Source organism: Podarcis pityusensis, assembly GCF_964106645.2.
Source record: "Podarcis pityusensis genome assembly, chromosome: 4".
NCBI classification, from domain to species: domain Eukaryota; kingdom Metazoa; phylum Chordata; class Lepidosauria; order Squamata; family Lacertidae; genus Podarcis; species Podarcis pityusensis.
This window is the reverse complement of record NC_138027.1, coordinates 65,997,525-66,021,398: the sequence shown is the minus strand read 5'-3', so window position 1 is coordinate 66,021,398 and position 23,874 is coordinate 65,997,525. Positions and strand designations below refer to the sequence as shown.

Here is a 23,874-nt window from a genome sequence, read left to right as displayed (position 1 = left end):
TTCCCTCTTTACTTTTCTCCAAATACCTCCTAATTGTTCCTAATTTCATCTCTGATCCCGAAGCCTTTACTCTGTGTATGTGATAGCCTCCTCTTCCAGGAATTCATTTACTCTTACAGCCATCCAAGATGGGACCATCACCAGGACAACATCAGGAGCGGGGTATGTTCCTGTTTCCCTCCACACATTAGTGTGAAGCATATGTAAACACAGCTTAATTTACTGCCCAGCTTCAAAGATGGTTGTGTAGGAAAAATCAGAGGACTGTCAAACACTAGTCCAGACTTGGGCAGAAATTCCTTTTCTGTATCTGGGAGAGCCTTTTGTTCTCAATATTTTCTTCATCTCTTTGTCATCCTCTGCTTCATTGAGAAACAAATATTGCTCTCAATATTGGTTTGGAAATGTTTGTCAGCTGATGTATGCTCACTAATTCTGTGTTTCTAACAGATGAGCCAGTTACTTGTGGCAGCAATGCTGTGTTGCATATTAAACCATCTAGTTCGTCAAAATCTTGATAACTGCCATTCCAAATGGTATAATCATGGTTAGCAGTTTGTGTTCCACATCATTTCAGTCATTTGGATATATACAGTATGTTTGAAGTTTTCCATGTCCTTTAGGTATCTCTATTGCTTGTTGCCATCACTTTTTTGGGATTTTGGTGAGTTTAATAAAATGCATTAGTCTGGAGTGACAGATTTCCAGTACAGCATTTAGATAATTCCTCCTTTGCAAATGTCTTACGGAAAGAAATACCCACCTTTTGTCCTCTATAAATGGCGTTGGATGCAGATGCTTCTGTTCCATAAAGATTTCTTGCTTTCTAATTTGACTCCACACATCTACTTGGCTGCCAGAAACTGCCCTGTTACTGAAGACGATAAAATAAATGGATGGTATGAGCACACACCGAAAAGCCAAGTCTATCCTAGGAGCAGCTGTGTGAGAGAGATAGAATTTGGAGCTTCTGTGTTGACCTTTTCAGTAACAAGAAGAGTGAGATCTCAATGTATCTGTGAAAACTGGAAGGAGGCAAATATGAGTTGGTGCCTGATAATCCGCTCTCTAGGAACATTGGGCTTCCCCAAGTCTGCAACCAGAGTTCCCTTTTCACTGGAGATGTTGGGAGCTGAACCTGAGACCTTCTGCACGTAAAGCATGAGTTCCACCACTGCACTTAGGTCACCCTATCAGAATGTGAATTGTGATAGGAACTAGGATTCTATTGATGCCCATAGAAATGCACTGGTCTCATGGATATTCATTAGACAGAGTACTGAGGGGGTAGGTAGCACTGGCAGCACTCCTGAGCCTCTTGGCCATTCCTTTCTGTAGGAGATCAGAGCTGTGTGTCCTACACAACCTGTCAGTCTCTCCCTAAACTTGCCTGCTGCCTTTCAATGCTGAAGAGGATGCTATTCCATTGCCAGTGTTGAAGTAATATTCAACTGCTAGTCAGTTGAGCTGCATACTGGCTTCACACCCTCCCTCTTTCTGCCTGCCTGCCTGCCTGCCTGTGAGAGCCAGTGTGGTGTAGTGATTAAGAGCAGTAGACTCGTAATCTGGTGGACTGGGTTCGCGTCTCCGCTCCTCCACATGCAGCTGCTGGGTGACCTTGGGCTAGTCACACTTCTCTGAAGTCTCTCAGCCCCACTCACCTCACAGAGTGTTTGTTGTGGGGGAGGAAGGGAAAGGAGAATGTTAGCCGCTTTGAGACTCCTTCGGGTAGTGATAAAGCGGGATATCAAATCCAAACTCTCCTCCTCCTCCTCCTCCTCCTCCTCCTCCTCCTCCTCCTTCCCCTTCTCCCTGCCCCTGAGACCACTTCACTTAACGTCCATCCTGATGAGTTCTGGAGAAAGCTTGATCACTCTTTTCTGACATTTTGGTTAGTCCTAATAAAAGTATTGCCTGTGGATTTTGGAATCCATCTATGTCTGGCATGTTTTGAGCTAGTTTCTCCCACTATTGTGAAACTTTCTAGTTATATGCAGTGCCTTTTTCCTACAAAAAAAATTTAGGGGTACTCTCATTTTCTTACTCATATTGAAATACCACCCCTCAATAAGGCCAAACTTAGATTCAAAAAATATTTAGGGGTATGCATACCCCTGCGTACCTCCCCCCCCCGGGAAAAAAGCACTGGTTATATGTTTCTTCATTTTAAAACAACAGCTAGCATTGCCTATATATTCAGGTTGAATAACTGGTTGTATTTTTATCTCCACATTGCTTATGCTTTATGGGGAAGCCTATTAAGATGAGCTCTTTAATCATAGCAAATAAGCTTCCATCTTTTCTGGAAGCTTTATATGCAAAATCTTCTGCAGGTATGGCTATGTGCTTATTTCAAGCTTCTTCCTACACTTTTCCTGAGATGACTGTCACAGCACTTTTTAATCAGTCTCAATGGTAGATGATAAATATGTTCTGTATTGCATTTCACTGGAGCTAATACTTCTTGACACCAACATGAAAATGCAGTTCAGCTTCAACTTTCCAGCCCCACTTTTTGACATTTTCTGCAAGCTGTGTTCCTTTCCTAGATTTCCTCACACATATGCTGTTTTGGTGCTTTATAGGCTATTTTAATCTCTTTCTCCATAATGCATTTGCTCTTGTATCAAGAAAAGAACTGAGGCTTCTAGGTGCTTAGAAGATGAGAATGTTATGTGGTCTTGGCAAGCACAAGTCTGTGGGAAGGCAGTTGCTACTTTGAAATGAGTGCCCATTTTGAGCCAATAAGCATATGAGGTAGACTGCCATTATCTGTAGTGCACAGTATCATGTATACCACCAGCTCTTCCTGCAGACACCTGAATACATTGGGAGAAAAACAATGATAAATTATGCACAATATATGCTTTTTTTTTGTTTGCACTGCATGAATGGAGAACTGAATTGCAAACTTCAGAAAGGTTGGCTCTTTTCCAGTTCACACATTGTTTTGGAATGTGCAAATATGGTAAGTTTACCTTTAAATGTGAACCGAAATGAATTTCTGTCTAATATCTAGTGCTGGCTCAGATGAATAAAACATGATTGGTTACCTACAGCAACTTACTTTCTATATTTGGGTGCCATAATCACAATGCTATTGGGGGGAAAGGTCTGTGTCGTATAACTGTATATATTTTCCCCCTCAGATACCTATCTTTAGAAACCCACAGCTGCTGCTTTTATTGCTCTATGTTACCTCTCTCTTCCTCCCTCTCTACATCAGCCATAGATGATTTAACCTGCAATTCTATAGCCCTTACATGGGAGTAACTTCTCAGTAGCCTTTTTAGGATTTTATTCTGAGGGGGGAAAGCTCCCTGTATGTGTACAATTGGATTTTATGAAAACTGTGTCACTAGGTGGCCAACTTCCCAGCCGCCTGGGAACTGCTAACAGGGGCAGGCAAATGGACATGTACTGTATTTCCTTGTTTCTGTTATGGTATTTTTCTTCTTTATTTCATTCATATCCCACCTTTTTCTCCAAGGAGCTCGAGGTAGCAGATGTGCTTCTTTTCCCGCTCAATTAATCCCCCCAACAACCCTGGAGGTAGGTTAGGCAGGGCTTGCCGATCAGAAGGTCGGCGGTTCGAATCCCTGTGACAGGGTGAGCTCCCGTTGTTTGGTCCCAGCTCCTGCCCACCTAGCAGTTCAAAAGCATGTCAAAGTGCAAGTAGATAAATAAGTACCACTCCGGCGGGAAGATAAACGGCGTTTCTGTGTGCTGCTCTGGTTTCACCAGAAGCGGCTTAAGTCATGCTGGCCACATGGCCCGGAAGCTGTCTGAGGAGAAATGCCAGCTCCCTCAGCCTATAGAGTGAGATGAGTGCCTTTTTAGTCTAAGATCACCTAGTGAGCTTCATGACCAAAGGAGGCAGGACACCGAACCCTGGTCTCCCAGGTCCTCATCCAAAGTACCATCATTATACCACACTGGCTGTCCAGTAATTATAGTCCTTTGTCTTTTTCAGTATTGTCTTTTATCTTATGAGCTGTTCAAAGAACACATTCTGTTATACAAAAGTAGTTTGTATATTGTATATAAAGCAATGTTAAACAATGATTAATTGACATTTAGGCCTAATTTGAACATGGTGTGAGTCAGGTAAAAGAAGGTTGCCAGTGTCGTCATTCCATTTAAACCAAGACACATTGCTCAGGTTCAGAGTATTAGCATTCAAAGGATTCTGCATTGCAGCGAGTTGGACCAGTTGACCCTTGGGGTCCCTTCCAGTTCTACAATTCTAGGATTCAATGACTCATAGCCCAGGAAAGTGCACTGCTGTTGTCCTGCTGTTATTTACATGAATAGTGGGGAAAGGCTTGGTTTTACATTTGAAGCCATTCCACTGTGTGGGTACGTTTTAACTGGGCTATTTAAAATAGCCCAAGAACTGCCACAACAACATACCCATGGTTGCAATGTGCTAGCCCAGGGGTTGCTAAGATGGTGTCTTCCAGACGTTGTGGACTCCAACTCCCATCAGCCCCAGACAGCACGGCCAACGTTCATGGATGATGGGAGTTCTGGTCCAGCAATGGGAGGGCACAGTCTTGGCAAAAGAAAAAAGCAAGCTGTCACTTCAAACCAATGAGATGGATAAATTCAGGATGGCTCCAATTCCCAATATCAAATCTTAGCTGTAAAAGTAAGTAGTAATTATTTCAGTTTAAAAAAAAAAAAACTTCCATGGGATGCTGAATATGAACACATTAAAGCAGCAACTGCATAGTGAGAAGGGATAACTATGAGTACAATGTTCAATGGATTCAAGCAGCCTATTAAGGGAAGCTGCGATAACTGGAGCTTAAAGAATTAGTGCTTTTCCAATCCATGAATCAAATTCATTATTCATTACCGTTGATGCCCAAGAGCCTAGCCTTCAAATATTTTGCTTCAGCCACCTCCATTAAAACTGAAATGCATGCATATTTTTCACTGTTTTAATCCCCGTATTGCATAATATGAGCAAGATACAACCCCGAATATAGAAATGTCAGCACTGTGGGGAATGCTATCTGGGAAATCTAAACTGTACCAACATAATGATCTGGCTTTCCACCCCAAATCTGAACTTTAGCTCTTTGCATTGTGAAGTATTTTTCAAATTCCAAGTTCCAAAAGAAAAGCTGCTCTCTTATTTTCCAGCTTGGGGAAAAAAGAAAAGGAAAAGTCCTGATAACACACACTATAGTTTGTCCTGTCACCTATGGGTAGAGTGGGTGAGTAAAAGCTATGCCACCCTACAAAACGCAACCCCTGTGTAAGTTGCAGGTTTAATGTATTGTTTTGGAAGGTGTGAACCAGGAAGATTCACATTCAGATCTGAGCTGAACAGAATTTATACTCCTTCCCTAGTTAAAAGCCTGGCCAGGGAGCTGCATACATCCCTGTTTAATACCAGCACCTGCACTGAGCAATCAAATGCAGAGCCAGGATTACATCTGTACCCAGCTGGCCTATATCAAAGTCCAAAACGAAGATCACAGCTAATAGGGTTGTTACTAAAGTCAAAGCACATAGTTATTTACTAATCACATGAAAGCTTATTTTGTAAGTTAATCAAGGCTATAGGCCCCAACCCAACACAGAAGTAATTGGTATAACGTGCATTTAACTCTGTTGAATTGTGGCCCCTGGAGAGTTCTGAGAAAAGCACAGGTTCACAGTGGCGAATCAGCTCGAAGAAGGAGAACCGAGTGAATCATCAAAATAGTTTTGGCTTTATTTTTGAGTGTAGATTTAAATTTATTTTGAAAGCCCTTACATTTAACACATGCACATAAGGAAGGAATATAATTATGTACACACAATTCTACATGTTTACATCACAAACAAATTTAAGTCAAGATACAATGGAAATTTTCTATATGCTGACAGTGACACACATTGAACCGTTGTGTAACTGGTTTTGTAAACCACGGAGAGGTTTTATTACAATCAAACGGTATATAAACAGATAAATAAACACAAATTAAGATTTCTATTTTTTAATTTATAAAATGGGAGTGACTTTAAACCTATAAAAAAGATAGATCAGAACATCCTAGCACCTCTTAAATTAAGTATATGGGGGTGACGCGGGTGGCACTGTGGTCTAAACCACAGAGCCCAGGGCTTGCCGATCAGAAGGTTGGCAGTTTGAATTCCCAGGGTGAGCTCCTGTTGCTCGTTCCCTGCTCCTGCCAACCTAGCAGTTTGAAAGCACATCAAAGTGCAAGTAGATAAATAGGTACTGCTCTGGTGGGAAGTAAACGGCATTTCTGTGCGCTGCTCTGGTTCCCCAGAAGTGGCTTAGTCATGCTGGCCACATGACAAGGAAGCTGTCTGCAGACAGCTGTCTACTCCCTCAGCCAGTAAAGCGAGATGAGCGTCGCAACCCCAGAGTCGTCCGCGACTGGACTTAATGGTCAGGGGTCCCTTTACCTTTACCTATGGGGGTGACTGAGCTGAATGACAAGCAGAGTCAAATTATCAGTCGCAGTCAAGGTGTTTATTGCCTGCAGCTGGAAGAAACCCATGGCCCCATCTGAGCTGGACAGGTTGCATAGCATCTGGGATACTACCATGTTGAAATGAACATGCTAGATTCAAACCTGAGAGGATAGGATGATGCAGACTAAATCTGGTTAACATTTTCAGCCTTCCAGGACACAATTCATCCACATGCACTGATTTGTGTCATTTTGTATATATGGTGAAATACATGGTTTGTTTGCTGCTGTTATTAATGCTTAAAAATCATCATAATTTAGGGGAAGCAACAAAGATTTGATATTGCAAATGCTAGGACCTCCCCTCCGAGGTATGTCTTGTGCCATCACTGTATGTTTTGTCAACAACGGACGCCCCTTTTTTATCCAGATCTTTTGTTGCGTAGACGCCTTCTCTCCTCCTGGCTTTGCTGTTCAACGCAGCTGTTTTGTTGCTTTGTCGCTACTTGCCTTCTAGTTTTATTTTACTATTTTAATGTATATTGTAATTGTGTTAATAATGAAATTTTTGCTACCTGCCCTCAAACCATTCACAAACAACAAATAAATAAATAATGCTCAGCAGGGACAGGGAGAGAGACGGCTCAGCAGTTTCCTTTGAACAACAACAGCAACAAACCAAAACTCTTGGGACCATGTAGTTTAACCTTACTCTAAGGACTTGTGATTGGCTCATCCATTAAGACCTGCCTTAAGTCTAATTAAGTATGCTAGCATCAGCAAAGCTTGACAATGGGTGCAATAAGAAACGTGTGTGTGTGTGTGTGTGTGTGTGTGTGTGTATAAATTCCTCCTTTTTTTGCATAGGCCAGTCTGTACTTTCATGAGAGCTTCACAAAAATCAAGTCAAAGCCTTTCCCTCTCACCACCAACTCCTCCCACCCCTGGAGCTGAAACAGGAAATATAATGCAACATGGGATCATGGATATGTGGATATTAATTTCATCTCAAAATTGGGCTCTTGGGTTCTATTGGTTTAGACCAGGCTTCCTCAAGCTCGGCCCTCCCAATGTTTTTGGCCCACAACTCCCATGATCCCTAGCTAGCAGGACCAGTGGTCAGGGATGATGGAAATTGTAGCCTCAAACCATCTGGAGGGCCAAAGTTGAGGACGCCTGATTTAGACTTCAGTTAAAGCTTCCATAGTTGTGGAAGGTGCAAGTCACAGCAAAAGGGATAATGCCTACATTTATAGTACACTGAGATACATGAGGAACCTACTCATTCTATTCATTGTACTTCTATATCTTGCTAATGCCTCCCATCTCTTTCCCTTGCAATGTCATGTGGTGCTGAAGTTTAGCATCAAGCACACTTATTCATGCATACAAGCAGCTCCATCCTGATGGCAATGCGCACATGCCAGCCAAGTGGTATCAAGCGAATGTAGCGCGAGACAATGGGTGGGCGCAGAAGGTTCTGCACAGAAGATGATCTGTCTGAATTTCCATAGAAAACCTACAGAAGACAAAAAGAAAAAAGAAAGCTGCGGGGGACGGGACAGAGTTCATTTCACAGAAGACAGGATTGAGGCCTTAACTTCCTTTAATTCTGCATTCAGTAAGTTGGAAACCTATTTAGCGACTTAAATTATTTTGTGTCACTAATTTACCAAGCAATACTGCTGCTGGTTTCTGTCACTAGAAGCAAATTACTTGCAATTACATGGTGCATGTTGCCAAATTCTGCTTGGGGAGATAAACCAACCTCTCCACAGCTAAATTATGTTTATACAATAGTAGGCTTTCCAGGGCGTGTAGTTTCATCCTGGCATGTAGCATGGCTAGTCAAATCCACGAAGAACCCACTAGTATAAATGAGGAGTAAGTGTCATAAATGTATTGGCTCTACATAGCGTAAAAATGTTTATGACTGAAATGTTTCCGCTTGTAATTCTTGTCAGTTTTCTCAATTTAGAACAAATGCAGATTTTGCTCCAATGTAATGAAATCAAGGCTAATGCAGATTCTTTTTCTCATCCTTTCCCGTTCAAATTATTTATTCAAATGTTGTCTATTAATACAGAATTTTATTCAGATTCTTTTTTCGTTTTTCTTTTGGCTATCGGCTATAGGCATGGCAAGTCCAAACTTCAGGGAGATTTGGGGTCGACTGGCAATTAGCTCAGAAGCTCCAGGTTGTGAAAGCTTGTACTCTGAATTCCCCAATTCTGAACTAGAGTGCAGCAAACTGACAATGGATGAGATGCTAAAGAGGTGGTAGAATATGGTATTCAGTGTGGACTTTGCCACCTTGGAAAGCAGCTATAACAAGTAGCAGATTGTATGAGAATCTATCTGCTTAAAAATATCACACTCATTATACATAGCAGTGCTCTTTACAGCCTTTGCCCCCCCCCCCCCCCGCAATTTACTCAGGAGAAAATAATATATTTCCAGTGCCGTAACACTTTAAAAGTTCTGCTTCTTTCTACAGTATATTTCACATTACAGAAACACCGTTTTTCTAAATAAATGTGGCACTGCTTACCTCCCACTAGATTCCCTATCAACAGTATCAGGGAAACTCAACCCTCTAATCAGTTCTAGAGGTAGGTAAGTTGTTGCATGTAGCAACTGGTTCCTCTGGACATTTCCATATCTGTCAAAACACATGCAGCCAGTTCAATGGCAACCATCCTAGATGAGTGTTGTGATGGCTGGCCACACACATTTAGCCTTCTGATTTATTTCCTTATCTATTTATTTACTGGGTGATCAACTGAAGTATGGTGAATAATTTTTTTAAGAGGGAATATTCCTTGTCCCTCACTTTATTGGGGCACATGAGTTTAACAAAATGATTTTAACCACTAAGAAGTAACCCCAGATAAGTGGGTTTAGAATTTCAGCCTTGGACTCAAATTTGCTTGTCAAGTACTGAAAGTCAATGAATACTAGGATTCATTTTTATTTGAATGGGATTATTTATCTCAACACACCCTGTTCTGAACAAATGCCAATGTGGGGACATCTTCAGAAAATGCATCTTTCAGAAAATGCATCTCATACTGACCCTGTTGTTTCCTGTCTGATCCTTGTAATAGACCCAGTTCAGGTTCTCGTCAGTCCTGTACTGCACGCTGTATTTCGTCATCCATTCGTCTGCATCACACCGTCCTTGTGTGATTATTCCTGAAATCACTTTGATTTCCTTCAGGTCAATCTGCAGCCACTGGTTTGTGTCTTGGTATTTGGAGAGCCAGGCACACCTGTTAAGAGTTGCAGGAGAAAGACATAGAAGGTTATGTCCTATACTAAAAGAAACACTTGCCAGTGAATGAGATGTGTTCTCTGAGGTCGGAGGGGTATGCAATTACAGCTAGAAGTAACTTCTCTGGGACAATTTGGCAGCAGCGCTCAGACTCGTTTGCTGCAGTTGCGCCTGTGCCTCTTAACTCCACATTTTGCCATTTTGATTTATGTGTAATACCCTCGGTGAGTCAATGTAGGTGGAATGAAAGGCACCTCCAGACTGCCAGGAGTTTGAAGCAGTCCTGTGCAGCGCCCTGAGGCCTGAGGAGGGAGTGTTCTTAGAATAAAGTTAGAAACTCAGACAAAAAAAGCAACTGGTCCCTGGTGGAGCCAACTGGCCAGCCCAGGGCAAGTGTACCTGGCTGTGCCCCTTCTGCACCTCCCTCTGCATAGGGCCTGGTTTGAGGGAAGAGTTCAAGAACATACTATGGAATTTAGAATCGTACAATTAAAGTGGATTAAGATGCCCCATCACCCTAGTGTGCCAAAAACTCTAGAAACGGCCTGTTGTATTCAAAGTAGCATTAAGGAATTTCTCCTTGCACAACGGAGTGTTCTCCCCCTAAATCTGTTCTTGGGGTTCCCTTAATTCTCTGGAGCATATTTCGGGATGGCACAGGGCATATGGGGGGAAGGAAAGGAAAGGCAATCCTGTTGCACTAGCACTAATCCTTGCACTAGCACAACTATTTGGTTGCATATCATTCAGACATTTTGCACGCAGGAAAATGCCAAGGAAATGTACACTATATGCCTTTCTGGCACATTAGATACACAACCTGCAAGCAAACTAAGAGGAATGCAGGGTGGATGCTCATTGTCATATAATCTCCCTGCAAACAAGTGAGAAGGAATGCTCCATAAAAACTAGCTATAATCTAACCTCTGCATAAACTTTGCACAAGCAAATTAGAGCACATGCTCAAGAAATAGGTAATTTAGAGGAGCCGTATCAAAACGTATTAATACAGCCAGCAGGAAGAATAACTTGTTGACACAGTGGTTGGCAGGAAGAGACAGCTGGGGGAACAAAAACCAGGAGGAAGTGGATCAGCACAACATCAAAAAGCAGGTGAGACAAAGAGCAGAGGTAGTTGAGCAGACTTCTAGAAAGAGAGAGAAAGGAAGGAAGGAAGGAAGGAAGGAAGGAAGGAAGGAAGGAAGGAAGGAAGGAAGGGTTTTACATAGTGTCTGGCTGACTCTTTACTGGTCAAAACATTAGGAGGAAGATGTGCTACTTACCCAAAACCTTGCCCATTAAGCCGGGCCTTGTTTGCAATCCATGAAGTGTACCATCCAGTGTACTGCTCTGGACTGGAGCAGCTTATCTGGTCTGGAGTAACAGCTCCTGACTCAAAACCAAGTGGCTTGTGATAGGGACATTCTGTAAGAGAACAACAAACATTTTCAAAAGAGAGTGTGCACAGGTACAAAAAGCTCCTTCTCTATCTCAGGGCTGGGAAACGTCTGGCCCTTCAGATGTAGATGGATATCAACTCCGATCATCCCTGATCACTGGCCATACAGGCTGGGGCTGATAGGAGTTGGAGTTCAATAGCATCAGAGAGGCCATGGATTCCCTGGCCCTAAGGCTCTCTTACAGAGGGTGAGATGCAGACTTTGTTTTACTAGTAGACTGAAGCATTTAGTAAGAGTAGAAGTTGGGTTGCTTTGTTTCCTCTATTCCTTTTGTTGATTTCTGAGTCCCTAACATTGCTTTCCTAGCCCACGGAAAGTATGATGTCTGCATACTTTCACCAGCCAAACAAGGTACACAAAATTGCCTTGGGATTGTGGGAGGCCACTGTCAGAATTGTGGCTCTGTTGGACCTGCATGGAGTTGCCCTTTTGTATGAATTGCCACTAGGGATGGAGGAAACCCAATATTGGTTTCACACTGTTTCTCATTTTCAGTTCTCCACATTTTCACATCAGTTGGCAATTTTTTTAAAAAAAAAAAACCTTATGAAAACTCATCAGCATATTACTGCAAATTTCATATTTGTATGTGATTTTGCCAAATAACTTTTGCAAACCCATTTTCCCTAATACAATGCATTTTGGAATGCTATGTTTATGGCTGGATGCATTTTTATTTGTTATTTTGCACAATTTACTCTGGTATAGGAGTTTATGTATGTATTGCTTGGCTGGAGAAGCGCATTGCAAAATTCTGAGAAGTGTGAATGAGATAGGCTTGCCTTTAAATACAAACTGAATCCAATTTCTTACCCCTGCTTAATCACCACTTTCATTTCGATACTACCTATGAACTCCCTGTAATGAGGGCATATTTTGTAGTCTCCATCACCATGGAAATCACAGTGACGGTATGTGTTGAAGTCTTGCAAACTATGTTAAGTAAAACTGGGCTGAATTGCCTGCAATGTTTACAAGAAACGAGAGTTTTATTTTTAGTAGCACTAATCTCTAGCTAACACAATCATAATATACTTAGGAGGTAACCTTCTGTTCTAGAAAACTGTCGTGGAGAAAGAAATTACCAGGCAGATGTCTGGGGACTGATGGACCAAGTCAGTTAAATTATTTAATGCTGTTACCATTGACCTTAGAAGTCTCTCTGTGTGCTGTGCATTAGAATGGCATCCCTGCCTAGTTTCTACCACTGTATATCTTTTCTCCGTAATATGGCATTTGAAGGTGAAACTCTTTCTCAGCTAATACTACTATGTGGTTTTAGTTATAATGAAGATGGTGGAAAATTACAGGGTTTCATTTATTTTTTAAAGAATCCTGCAAAATTTAACACAAGTAAATTTTGCAAAGACAAGAATCAAATTACTGTCATTAGATTGGGGGGGGGAGAGAGGGAATGACACATTATCATTTAAGGGTTGCATTAAATACGTAACATAAAGCTTCATCTGCACCTTCCCCATCTTAAATGCTAAGTGTAGGTGATACAGCTTTTATCAGGACCACAGTGCACGGGGTAATAAGGTGTGATCATTTCCCAGCTACCATCCCAATGGAAATCCGCTTCTAAGCAGCAATTTAAACTTAGGAGCTTTTCTTTGTAACTGTCATATTGTGGGGCGGGAAGGTGCTCACAGCTGGGGAAGGGTTAAACCTCCTTCCAGATGTTGCTGAACTACAACTCCCATGGGCCATGCTGCCTGGGGCTGATGAGAGTTGGAATCTGGAGGGTGACCAGTTCTCCAGTTCCCTCATAGGTAGTGGTGTCCTCAGTGACTTTCCTTCAACATTGGGATTCTGTTCCCCTGGGTGTGGCAAAGCCCAAGCCTTCTCCTGAAAAAGTGCTAAAGATTTATTTATTTTAAATTAAAACTGGCTTTGGGTGGTTGCGATGGAGGCCTTACTCACAGGTTAAGTAAATATAGGCCTGTGCTAGAAGCCATGATCAGTCAAAAGTTCTTACCTGGCATGCATTCCAGATTGTTTGTCCCCGAGGACCATACGGAATTTGGACTTCCCTGACAATCACATTTGCAGGCTTTACTGTGCCAGTGTTCCAGTCTGTCATCCTAACAGAGCAGAAAAGAAGAAGGAAAGAAGCAAACTGGTGTAAACCCTGTTCTCTTAATCCCTGCCATTTCCACTGGCCAACACAGCAAGTCCAAATTGCCGCAATTTTGACATAGAAACAAAGGACAGCTCAAAGTGTAGGACGATGAATGCCAATGACTGCTATATACCTGAATATAAGTTCCTAAGGGGCACTATGCTTTTATGTAGAGGAGTCTCAGAGCTAATATTCTGTGAAGAATATCTGTTGTTACTTACTAGGTTTCTCAATTTGAGTACAAATTCAAAGGAAGCTTTTATTTTAGAAATATCGGGCAGATTCTCTGCAGTGGCCAAGAGAAAGTTGGGAAACAATGCAATTTATCAGAAATCTGTTTTGCTCTATTTGCTAGAGAAGCCAAAATACTGAGCAGAGACCTATTTGCATATTAATCGGACTGACTGTATAAATTGACCAGTTCCCTACATTTAATTTCATGTTGCAAGTTGCAGATGACGACTCTTTTGTATTACTTTTGATGGTTTTTTTATAATGTTTGTTTAAGCAATAACAGCTTGAGGTAGCAATAGCTCAACGATAGAGCAACTGCTTTGCATGCAGAAGTCCCTAGGTTCAAGCCTGGCATCACCAGAATGGAATTCCAGAGAGTCACTGCCAGTTAGTTGCTAGATGAGGTAGGTGAGACAATGGTCAGACTCAGAGTTTAAGGCAGCTTCCTGTGTTGCTAGACACCATGGCAGTCGTTATCAGGTTTTGCTTCTCTCCTCCCTGCCCACCCAAAATCCCTCCTCTCTTCTTGCTTAAATAACTACCAAAGCTAATGTGAAACACTGCAGTTTGTGTGGGCAGGTGTGCAGCTCTCAGTTTAAATAATAATAAAAAAAGCTTCTAAAAGCAAGGGGAAGAACAAGATGTGAAATTAATCATGTACATTTAAAGAAATTGGCATTACTAAGATAGCAAGTGCACCCTGATGGCATCATAACAAAGCGTGGTAGAGAATGGGCAGCAGGCCATACAACTTGCCCTCATGGCCAAGGAATTATCATTTAATCATTGCAGGCAGGAAAGGGAAGCAGGCAGATAGATGTGTGATGTTGCATTGCAGTATACGGCAACATGCAGCAGCTTAGCTGTGGTACCTTGTGGGGAAAGGGCCAAGCACTCTGCAAACTACTTGTGTAGGAAAGCATTTCAAGTTTTTATGGTATCATAAAAGCAAAGATGTTTTCAAGAGGCTGAGCGAGTCAGAAGGAAACAAAAAAATCAGAATGATATAACGATTTGGTTGTTGCAAGCATATGAATATGCACACTGTTTACATTTCCATAGGTAGGATACAATCCAAGGTACGAATCCAGTGGTGCACCCCCCAGTCCTAAAAGCGGTTGTTCTGCAGGGGCGCCTTTGTAAGGCAAGCTGATAAAAAATATATATGCATGTGTGCATATGGGAGTAGGTAGGTAAGGTATGTCACTCTAGGTCATGGCCCAAACTGTTGAATAAATCTCCATTCTGCTACAAAATTCACTAGATGACCTTGGGACAGTCACCATCTCTCAGCCTAACTGACCTCACAAGGTGTTTATGGAAGTAAGATGGAGAGCGGGGGAGAGCCATGCATGTCACCTTGAGCTCCTTGAAGGAACGGGATAGAAATGGACTAATAAAAACAACAAAAGCAATAATGAAAGATCCATTTGGTACAGCATCTCTGTCCAGTTGCACAATCTATTGACATGGCATCAAATATGAGTTTGTTTAAAGCAAGTTCACAATATTGCTTCTGCGGTGGAAAGATGTATTGTGGTACTATGCAAACACTGGAGGGGTGTTCTATTAAATATTTGCCAGAAATCATCCAAGGTCTAAATGACCTGAAAACATAAATACCAATACTATACTCTAATCAGTGAGTGCTGGAACGGTCAGCACAGGTCTGGATAAAGCTCCAAAAATATTTGGATATTATACAAAGAAGTTTAAAGGACCTACCTCTGCTGGTGACAATGCCAGCATGGCTGTACAGCAGAGATAACGCAGCATGGTGGGAAACGACAAGAAAACGACAGTTAAAAGCATAGCGATAACTCGTGAGGTACTGAAATGAATGGGAAAAGGTATGGAAATGAATCCCATGGTTGCTCACGCATCATGAAGTACTGCATTGCAATGGATGACAAACTGTGGGCAGAAGCAAAAATGGAGAAAATTGTACTTTGCATAAGCTGTTTGTTATGAATTAGCCAGAGCACAAGGAAGAAGTGCACTCAAAACTCCCTAATGTTAATCAAATCTGGCTGGATATGTTTTCCTACCTGAAGTTTCTTAACTTAGTTTCTTACCTCTCTCTTTCCACACTGTGAAGAGCTGCCTTAGCCAACCCAGGGCCCTCCAGATGTTTTAGACTACAACTCTCAGCCTCAGCTGGAAGGTCCCAAGATGGCACCTGCCTCAAATCAACAATTCCTTCTTAAACCAGGTGTCAGGCACATTTGGTTCTCCAGATGTTACTGAACATCAGCTCCAGCAAGCATGGCCAAGAGCAAGTTCAGCAACATCTGGAGATTCCCCATACCTGTTCTGGGCCGTAGGGATCTGATATGCACACAGAGTTTCCTTGATTGGAAAGGTTTCCCCATTCATATATATAGTGTATCTCCATCAGTGTATAGTGTATCTCCATCTACACAAAGATGACCATATAAAGGTGCGATCCTGCTTGTAGGGAAAACTCTGCGGGGGCAATCAGAGTACATAAGGAATTCTAGTCCAGAGCATTTTGATCTTTATTTTTTGAAGACCAAGAATCCTGCAGCAGCTTAAAGACTGACAAATTGATGGAGGTTTCATGGGTTACTGCTCACTTTGGCACAAGGTAGTTTAAAGGGAGATAAGAAAATCAAGAAAACTAAAGAGGCAACAGTAGAAGCTGCATAGCTCCATATCAAGGAAATCCAGTTAGCACTGATCCATGCCAACTGCAGTCAGAGACCACAGGTGCCATGCAGCTAGTGTTCACTGGTGATATGTTTACATAGCATGGAAAATTGTGCAAATACCTAAAACATGATGGTTTAGGCAACACGTAGATCTAGATGGGTGATCTATCCTGTCTGCCCTCTCTGCCAACTCAAAACTTGACTATGTTTTCCTCTAACATAAGAGTGGACAGATAGGGATGCGGGTGGTGCTGTGGGTTAAACCACTGTGCCGCTTGGGCTTGCCGATCAAAAGGTTGGTGGTTCAAATCCCTGCGACGGGGTGAGCTCCCATTGTTCGGTCCCAGCTCCTGCCAACCTAGCAGTTCGAAAGCATGCCAAAAAGTGCAAGCGAGAAGGTAAACGGCGTTTCAGTGCGCTGCTCTGGTTTTGCCAGAAGCGGCTTAGTCATGCTGGCCACGTGACCCAGAAAAACTGTCTGCGGAAGCAGACAAACGCTGGCTCCCTCGGCCTGTAAAGTGAGATGAGCGCCACAACCCCAGAGTCGTTTGCGACTGGACTTAATTGTCAGGGGTCCCTTTACCTTTACCTTTTTAAGAGTGGAGAGAAGGTAGATCTGAATCTACACAGGTATCTCTGTGTTGTTTGCAGTAGATCAGCACAGATTTCTGAGACTCATCTGTTTAACAACAGCAGTAACAAAATAACTATTCACACCCCCAATTAACCAGGAAGGCGGGTGTGTTTGTGGGAGGACTGAGGTCTGTTCAGTTCTGGGAACCAACCCTACATCTATGGGCTCAGAATTCTTTCTTCCACCTTTTGCACCAGGATCTGGTTGGTGAATCTTGGGGTTTTAGGATAAAAACAAAATAGATCCCCTAAGCTCAAAGTCTCACCCTCGTCCCAGCCCCAGAAAATCTACCACATATTCTCTTCAAATCCTCATACCCATTTTATTCCCTTCGTAATCAAACCTGCTGGGTTTTATCATAACAATTGGTTCACATCTGTCTGAACCCAACATAGATTGAATAATACAAAATCCCAGTATAACAAAAGGTGGATTCAGACAAACAACAATTCCACAGTGACCTCTAATTTCTTTTTAGTTATAATGTGGGTTTTTGTCTTTCAGGCTCCCTAAGTGCTCTAGGGGAAACAGCTACCCTTAAATAGTACATATCTTCAATTTCATTTGTTAGTGCTTCAGCACCAAGTCTTTTTCCACCCCCACAGCATTTTTCTTCATCAGGTGACTCCAGTCAATCAGGAATCACATGGCAAATACCATGTTCCTGTATCGGCAGTCAGACCTTTCCTCACTATGAATGGCTGAGGAGTGGGGAGAAGAGAGTGTTTATCCCTGTTGCTAGGATCCTATTAATGCCTGATTTGTGTGTGCAGGAGATTCTGTTAATGGAATTTTAATGAGCACTAGAAGTACTTTTCCTATTCTGAGATCAATGAAGGCCATATGAAAGATCAATGAAGGCACACATTCACAAGCAGAAACCAGGAGTTTCCAGAGAGTCCAAGAGATATTTTTGGAATCAAATAGGAAGCTGTCGACAATGTCCTTGTATGGCCTGAATTTTGCTGGTATCTTACAAATCAGAATAGATTGTAGGATTGTTGAGAAAAATAATATAATTAAATATAGTTTTAATGGACTCCCCCCTTCTGTTCATGAGCTATAAATATATTTACGTAATACAAGTTGGACTGTTGTTTTTTCTACACACTCTCTCACACACCTGTGTCATTGTGCTGAATATTGATGTGAAAGCCGGGAGGACATGAACTGCCAGAGATCATGTTTCTGGTGTCTCCAATGCAACTGACCTTGTCAGGTGGAGTTATTTTTTTCCACGATATTCAAGAAGTGGAGGTCAGCGGCTAGCACAGCATTTACAACTGTAGTGACACAAGGTGCTCAGCAGCAGCAAAGGACTACAAGATACAAATCAGACTTAAGATACCTCAACTTGTTGCCTAGTTGATAACAATAGCAATTTTGCTGGATTATCTTTAGGGCCTCTCATCATAACCTAAGGGTTCTCGTCATAAACTAAATATGTTCAGAGGTCGTCAACATGGGCTTCCAGGTACCCACGGAGTCTCCTTTCCTGCTACCCTCCCCCCCCACCTATTGCAATGTAGCCATTGCAATAAGTTGTGTTGTGTGCTTAGCTGCTGTGCATGTGTTGCTCATGATAGACGGTCCAGTTTTCCTGTGGGCTACAAAGGTTGGATACCTCTTCTACATAGTATGATACAAGCAAGAACAACAAATGTTCTTCAAAAGACTGTGCTTTAAATATATATACATTTTTTTAATGGCGGGGCTGGAAGCCTTACAGTTGATAAGAGTGGTGTCTGAGCATCATAATGCCCACAGGGTTAGGATGTTTATCCATTAGTTCTGCCTTCTAAGCCCACCAAAAGCCATGGAGACCGAGGTCTCTACTTCTGCACTTTCTCGTGGTGTAATAAAATCCTGGCTCTCACTTCCCTTGAGCCTCCGGTGAGGAAGAGCTGGATTTAGGCAATGCACATCCTCACGAATGTGACCTCAGATAACAGTCTGGGCCTCTCCGTTTGCAGCTTCAGAGATTACAGTGGGAGGATGAATTGACTCAGTGGTGTGTGTTACCCAAGGGCAATTTTGTACTCTCAGTAAGAGTTAAGTGTAAATTGTGAGGTGGAGTTCTCCTCACAGCTTAAATAAGAAAGCTTGCCATTTCTATACCCACCCTGTGGTTCTGCAGAGGCAGGAAACCTGGCACCACCATTCAGTCCATCAGCGGCTATCCAATTCCGAATGGAACATTATGTAGGTGAAAATGAAGTAAATAAGGAATTGGGGGTGAAAGAGGGAAAGAAGTTGAGCGGGAAAAGTTTTTAAAAGATGCATATGCATATCTTGCACTTCTTCCATTGTGGGGCTCAAGCTGGTATCCTAGAAAGTCTTATTGGAGATGGAGACGCAGGAGAGAAGGGGGTCTCAATTTGACACCCCCTAAATATATTTTTAAAGCTATTAAACACTTTTAAGTCTGGTGATTGTTTGACTTGCTCTGTTGGGAACCGAAGCACCTCAGAAGAGCTCTGCTGGAGGAAGCCAAAGGCTCTTTGATTCCATCATCCTGTTATTACTGTAGTCAACCCTAGGCCAAATGAGAAGCCCCTAAGAAGCCCCTAAGAAGCCCCTGAATACAACAGCTTGTAATTCCCAGCAGCTCGTATGCAGAGACATTTTTTTTTTAAGCTGACTTCATTCATTTTATTGTTGTATCATTTATAACTTTATGGTTTATTTTTTTAAAAGCACAACCTGGAATGTTCACACGAACATTCTTGTGTGGTAAAAATTGCTTCAGCAAATAAATGTTATACCGTGTACCCCCTTTTTCTCTGTTCAAAAGTAGTCAATCGTAGCTCAGTGATAAATTAACTGCACCCAATACACGTTCCAATCACAAGTCACATTAATTAACCAAGGGAAGCAGACCTCAGGCTAATGAACATTTTCTCAGTCGATGAGGTTTTCTTTTTCTTTCGCTGGCTGCTTTTTCATGGAAAAAGCACGCGCGCACACACACACACACACACACGTACGTCCTGCCAGAATAAATGCTAAAATTACCACAGTCTGATAAAAGGGGGTCAGGACCTGAAGAGTGGCTAATTTGGTGATGTAAGGTCATGTGCTTAGCAGCGACAGCATCGTCAGTTTAAAATCTAGAGGACATGTCTCAATTAGATTATGAAATATAGGTCAGATGTGAGCCTGGGTAATTTATAATTGCCTCCATAGTACAGTACAGCCCTGCAGGCAGTTGGTCTTAAACACCCTCCGTCTTCTGACCTCTGGACCGCTTGCCCTGGCATCAATTACCTACAAAATAGACATGCCTTGAAATCCAAATGCTGTGGAAATCTGATGCTTACTTAAGTTGCAAGCAAGAGTCACGGCCGCTGCTGTGATTATCAACAGGTCACCAGCTATGCCATTAGTAAATAAGTAAGGGGGATGTACAGTTCAATATACTTGCAAAGCATGTTATACTCTAGCAAACTAGATTGAATAAAACTTCGCTTGACATTGCATTAAACATCACTCCAGTATTCCATGACCAACAATCACTTTTTTATCATTTTGATGACTCCCTATACTGTCTCAGACTTCATTCTCTTAATCTGATGTATATTCGAATATTTACGTAATTATAAATTTAAGAAATTACAAGTATTGCATAATGAAATAATATTGCATGCAATGGACATTTCAGCAGCTATGGAGATAAATTCAAACTCTCAACAAAAGCTCTTGCTGAAGAATGTTCATAGGACAATTTCAGAGATGTTCATGTTCAACGAAGAATTCTCTTCCCAGTAATGACTGTGAAATGTGGCCCTGAATGTCTGGTGCAGACTGTACCAGCTGTTTCTGGAACATATCCAGAGAAAAACAGCTGGTACAGATGTTTCCTTACAGATCTAGAGATATAAGGACAAAGTCATGTTTGTAGCCTGACTTATGGAGACTCCTTAATTCAGTTCAAAATTCCCTATGTCTAACTTGGTAGTTTTTAGTTGAAAGAAAGCGTGCTCTCTCTCTCTCTCTCTCTCTCTCTCTCTCTCTCTCTCTCTGTGTGTGTGTGTGTGTGCTTGGAAGTAATCACAACCTATTAAAATATCACACAGCACCTCTTAGCTAATGACCTTTTGCAGAGTGGTATGTGTGTGTAATTTTTTAATGCCATGCACAATCTGCTACAATGATTTATAGAGTAATCTCATGCAAGTTTACTCTGAAGAAAGTCCCATTGAGTTCAATGGGGTTATTCCTGGGTGAATGGATATAGGATTCCAACTTTAGATTCCAGGAAAATTGCAGCACAAAGAGCAGCAGGAAAATAACTGTTGCTTGCCAGCAAGGGTTCAAATTTAACTTCACAAAATCACAAGCAACCTTTAATCTATTTCTAAATGTCCAATATCCCACCTGTCCAATTCAAATGAAGTGTTCAAGGCTCCTAATGTAAACAGTAAAAACCACAGAACAATTATAAAAAAACCAGAAACTGGAAGAAATAATACAGCCAACAGGAGGACACCAACAACAACAACAAATTCAAGCAGAAGGCAGACGAAAAGCTTCCTGAAACAGGTGACCTAGACCAAGCAGTGGAGGCAGAGAGGGTGCATGATCTCTCAGGGAGCACATCTGATGTTTGTCCATGCTGGTTTCTTCCCCCTCTTCAAATGTTGCATGTGGCACGAAAGAGCACACTGCCAGCCCGAGATGATGATGATGATGATGATGATGATGATGATGATTTTATTTATACCCCACCACTCTGGGCTGCTCCCAACAGAGGACAAAAAACTGAATAAAACATCAAACATTAAAAACGTCCATAAACAGGGTTGCCTTCAGATGTCTACTAAAAGTCATATTTCCTTGACATCTGATAGGAGGGTGTTCCACAGGGCAGGCACCACTACTGAGAAGGCTCTCTGCCTGGTTCCCTGTAACCTCACACCTCGCAGTGAGGGAACCGCCAGAAGGCCCTCGGCGCTGGACCTCAGTGTCCGGGCTGAATGATGGGCGTGGAGATGCTTCTTCAGGTGTACTGGGCTGAGGCCGTTTAGGGCTTTAAAGGTCAAGCCCATTGCTACACAGCAGAGCATTCACCTCTGGCCATTCCAGGCCAGCGCCCCTGCTGTCTATGTGCAAGGGCTTCAAGGACAGGGGGTGGTGAAGCCAGAGTCTACAGACTGCCTGTACGGCTTCACATGCCCAACGAGTGTTAGTGTCCAAGTTTCGTACTAAATTCTTTAGCCCTGCTCACGCAACACGCCATGGACAGGGAACACATGGTATCCCCCAAAACCAAAAAATAGGAATGGAACATTTAGCACGGACAGGGGACTGATAATTAGGGAGTGCCCATGGTAAATAGGGACAAGTGTGGCATGTTGATGTTTAAAGGCAACCAATGAGTTAAAGGATAAGCTAGGAATTTAACAACCCAGCATGCTAACCATATACCCTGAGGAAGCTTCAGTAATCTTGGTGAGTCAGTCATCCATAGTTTCCAGCTACATGACAAGACCAATTTTAGCCCTCTTCAGCATATCTGGATTTTGGAAGGCATAGTCAAATTCACCCAAGCATATGACCATGATGCCCCTTAAGTGATTGTGCCACACAGGGCTTTTAAAGCCAGCCTCCAAAGCACAACTGATGAGTCGAAACCGGGCTTGATCTCCTGCAGTGGGTTTCATCCCTCTCGCTAACCCACAGTGCATGTCATAGAAATCAAAGCCTTTAAATGAATGAGCAATTTGGGCCTTTGCCATAGTCAGTGAAACGCAGAGGAGATGGATTTGCAGGCAGGAAGCAGGTTTTATAGTATGGTTTTTTAAAAAAGCGAAACACTATAGAAAGAGGACACAGAGCGTGCCAATTTTTGGGTGCTACTTACTTCCCAAGTCCCTGCGCTTAATCAGACCGATATAGAAAGTGGCCACAGTAACTGACACATAGAACAACACAGTGACTAATTTCTGTCTAACATAATCAGATGTACATTGTCAATAGCTTTTAAGAACCTGCTGGATTAGAAGAGCCTGTGTGATCAGGCCAATGATCCATGTAGCCCAACGTCCTGTTCTCACAGTGGCCATGCAGATGCCTGTGGGAAGCCTAAAAGCAAGATGTGAGGGGCAACCGTAGTCACGTGACTTGGGAATCCCAGGAACTTGCCTCCAGAGGCATACTGCCTCCAGCACTGAGGACAGAACAAAGACATTTCAGCTAGTAGCCATTGATAGCCTTTGTTGTTATTTAGTCGTTTAGTCGTGTCTGACTCTTCATGACCCCATGGACCAGAGCACGCCAGGCACTTCTGTCTTCCACTGTCTCCCGCAGTTTGGTCAAACTCATGTTCGTAGCTTCGAGAACACTATCCAACCATCTCGTCCTCTGTCGTCCCCTTCTCCTTGTGCCCTCCATCTTTCCCAACATCAGGGTCTTTCCCAGGGAGTCTTCTCTTCTCATGAGGTGGCCAAAGTATTGGAGCTTCAGCTTCAGGATCTGTCCTTCCAGTGAGCACTCAAGGCTGATTTCCTTAAGAATGGATAGGTTTGATCTTCTTTCAGTCCATGCGACTCTCAAGAGTCTCCTCCAGCACCATTGATAGCCTTTATCCTCCATGAATTTGTCTAATCAAAGTTGGTTGTCACCAATCATTCTTTTAGAAGATAATTCTGTAGTTTAAGTATGCACTGTATGGAATTCTTTCTTTTATCTGTCCTGACTCTTCCAAAATTCAGCTTCAATTGATGTCCACTGTGATGAGAGGGGAATTCCCCCCCCCTCTATTCCCTTTCTCCATGCATAATTTGAAAGCACCCGAATGTAACCTTTCCTCCACCCCCTCGATCATTTTGGTTGACCTTTTTGGAAGCCTTTCCAACTCTACAAGCCCCTTTCTCTGGCCAGCACTGTACACTTTACAATGGTGTTGGTGATGTTTGGAAATAGAAACAAAAATATCCAAATAACTGCCTCTACAAAATATCTGGTTGTCATCTTTTTTTATTTTTTATTTTAAAAAACCCTCCATTACATAAATGTTCCTCAATAATTAATCTTTAG

At 42.3% G+C, this 23,874-nt stretch overlaps 1 protein-coding gene across 4 annotated transcripts in view; it reads right to left on the bottom strand.

Moving 5' to 3' along the window:
- Positions 1-5,734: 5,734 nt before the first annotated feature.
- Positions 5,735-23,874, bottom strand: part of RS1 (retinoschisin 1) — a 32,431-nt gene continuing 14,291 nt past the window's right edge. For 2 of the 4 annotated variants that reach the window (XM_081001677.1, XM_081001676.1), the window contains exons 3-7: positions 15,256-15,281; positions 13,153-13,258; positions 10,995-11,136; positions 9,514-9,709; positions 5,735-7,956 (exon numbers count right to left, since the gene is read on the bottom strand). In XM_081001677.1, the coding sequence (XP_080857803.1) occupies positions 7,804-7,956; positions 9,514-9,709; positions 10,995-11,136; positions 13,153-13,258; positions 15,256-15,281 (623 nt within the window). In that variant the 3' untranslated portion in view covers positions 5,735-7,803. Of the gene's footprint in view, positions 7,957-9,513; positions 9,710-10,994; positions 11,137-13,152; positions 13,259-15,255; positions 15,282-16,791; positions 16,905-23,874 lie in introns of those variants that run through there. The other 2 variants (XM_081001678.1, XM_081001679.1) reach the window with 2 other exon arrangements.